The sequence below is a fragment of the Gastrolobium bilobum genome, unplaced genomic scaffold (genome assembly GCF_033153095.1).
Source record: "Gastrolobium bilobum isolate Gb01-03AN ecotype WA unplaced genomic scaffold, APGP_CSIRO_Gbil_v1 utg1078, whole genome shotgun sequence".
Classification (NCBI taxonomy): domain Eukaryota; kingdom Viridiplantae; phylum Streptophyta; class Magnoliopsida; order Fabales; family Fabaceae; genus Gastrolobium; species Gastrolobium bilobum.
The window spans coordinates 1,158-3,680 of record NW_026898172.1 but is presented as its reverse complement, the minus strand read 5'-3'; the positions used below and the strand labels follow the sequence as shown (position 1 = coordinate 3,680).

Below are 2,523 nucleotides of genomic sequence, written 5' to 3'. Positions count from 1 at the left end.
TTGACACGTGCACTTGGGTAATGTGTGATTTAATTGATTACGAAATTGCACAACAAGTTTTTGGCGCCGTTGCCGGGAAAATTTATAAAGTTAGTTTCTTTGTGAAGTGATACTTGATCCATTTTCTTTCTATTTTCAGGTTTTTGCAGGTAGTACATAAACAGTCCTCCTCACTAAACAAAAGTATACTTTGATCCAAAAATTGAAGGAACACTTCAAGCTAGGAAGAGGCAGCAGTGACAGAGCATTGCTACAGCATTACCTGACATGGCATCAAGAATAGCAGGTTCTGGTGTTAATGGACTAGGTCCAAACCAGGATGAAATTTCAATCAGGGCACATGGAATGCTTGCACTTAACAATCTTCATTCTGCCATTGTGCAACCTGATGTTGCAGCAAATAGTTTTGAGTTTAGACTAGTGATGTTTGACATGCTGCAAACTATTGGCCAGTTCAATGGGTTGTCAAGTGAAGACCTGCATCTACACTTGAAGAACTTCATGGACGTGGCAAACAGATTTAAGATGCAAGGAGTTACATCTGATGCACTAAGACTGAAGTTGTTTCCTTATTCTCTCTTCAATGGAGCTAAGACATGGCTTAACACTCTACCACCTAATTCAATCAGAAGATGGGAGGACCTTGTTGAAAATTTTTTGATCAAATTCTTTCCTCCCACCAAGGCAGCTCAATTGAGGAATGATATAGTAATGTTCCAGCAATTTGATGGAGAATCATTATATGAAAGCTGGGACAGATTCAAGGAATTGCTATGGAGATGCCCCAATCATGGCATACCTGAATTGATCCAGATGGAAACTTTCTACTATAGGTTGAATGGAAAAACTAAAGATATAGTAGATGCATCATCTGGAGGAGCTCTCTTGGACAAGACTTACACTAAAGCATATGAGATCCTAGAGAGGATGGCTTACAACAATTACCAATGGCCAACAGAGAGGTCAATTGCACAGAATGAAGCTGCAGGATTGCTGGAGCTCGATGCTATATCTTCATTAGCAGCACATATATCCTCTCTGAATAAGTCAATAGAGACTCTCAATCTTACTGCTGATGCTAGAGCACAACAAGCACATTCAATTTATAATGCTGTAACATGTGTCTTCTGTAATGGCCCACATGTTTATGATGATTGTCCCCAAAATCCTCAATCTCTCTGTTTTGTAGGAAATTATAACATGAATGATCCATATTCAAACACCTACAACCCAGATTCGTGGAATCATCCAAATTGTTCCTATTTTGAAGGGGCAACAACAAGGGTCAGTGTATGCTACAGCACTGCACGATCACAGACCACCATTCCAGCAGCAACAACAACAACAGCATTACCAGCAGCCTGGACAGCAAGCTGACAACTCTGATGCGATGGAGAGTATGCTGAAGGACTTTATGGCAAGAAGTGATGCTCTTATCCAAGACCAAACTGGATCAATCAAGAACTTGGAGACTCAAATGGGTCAGTTGGTGGAAGTTGTGAGAGATATATCATATGAAACATTGCCCAACAATATTGAAGATCCAAGAAGCATTGGATATGAGCAAATCAAAGCTGTAGCATTAAAGAATGAGAAGGCAGTAGATAGACCAGAGGCCATAGAGAACTACCACAATCTGAAGGAGGAAGCTGAAATTCAGAAGGAATGAGGCAAGGTTGTTGTGGAAGATGAATTAAAAGAACAACATGTTGCACCTGAAGTTGCTATCACAGAACAGAATGCTACAGCAAAGCAACAACACTGTCAGCAAGTCAATAGGACAATTAGACCACCACCTCCCTTTCCTCAAAGACTTCAGAAGCAACAAGATGATGTGCCAGAGAATAGCACCTTATGTGATATTGAGGCTAATGCGAATTTGATGCCCATGAATCTACTAGAAAAGATGGGAATAAAGAGCATAAGGTCTACAAAGATGACTTTGCAAGTGCCTAGTCAAGTCATGAAAATATCAGTTGATGTTGTTGAAAATGTAATGATAGGAAACTCTGCACGCCCAATGGATTTTGCGGTCCTTGACATGAAGAAGGACCCAGTTATTCCTCAATATCTTGAAGAGTTATGCCTTGATATCCCAAAGGTTATGGAAGATATGTGGAAGAGTGAGCTGATTCTTGAAATAGATGGAGACCAAGATAAAGGCAATCCAAAGGTCAAGATGAAGGAAGAGCCTACATGCGAGAAGAATTTGTCGAAGGATTCAAAGTTGTTCTTCTTCCTTTGTTTCAAGCCACCTTGATCATCAGCCAAAGTCAGGCTGAAGACTATAAAACAAGCGCTTTTGGGAGGCAGCCCAAATCAATTAGGATATTTCTATACTTCTTTAGCTTTATTGCATTTAAATTTCTAAATTTCAATTTTTAGATTATGCAAATAGATTCTACACTAATTATTTTGATGCAGGTGAAATTTATGGGTAATTAAGGTTCCACTTAGGGGTGCTAAACGAGCCAGGGGCCTTTGGCTCGGCTCGTGAAGGCCTGAGCTTACATGTCTAAAATT

The 2,523-nt window shown here is 40.0% G+C and overlaps 1 protein-coding gene across 1 annotated transcript; it reads left to right on the top strand.

The window, feature by feature from the left end:
• The first annotated feature begins 267 nt into the window (after positions 1-267).
• LOC133313543 (uncharacterized) lies at positions 268-1,669 on the top strand. The gene is made up of 2 exons (XM_061514934.1): positions 268-1,113; positions 1,235-1,669. The coding sequence occupies exons 1-2, from the start codon at positions 268-270 to the stop codon at positions 1,667-1,669; spliced, it is 1,281 nt and encodes a 426-aa protein (XP_061370918.1).
• The last annotated feature ends 854 nt before the right edge of the window (positions 1,670-2,523 follow it).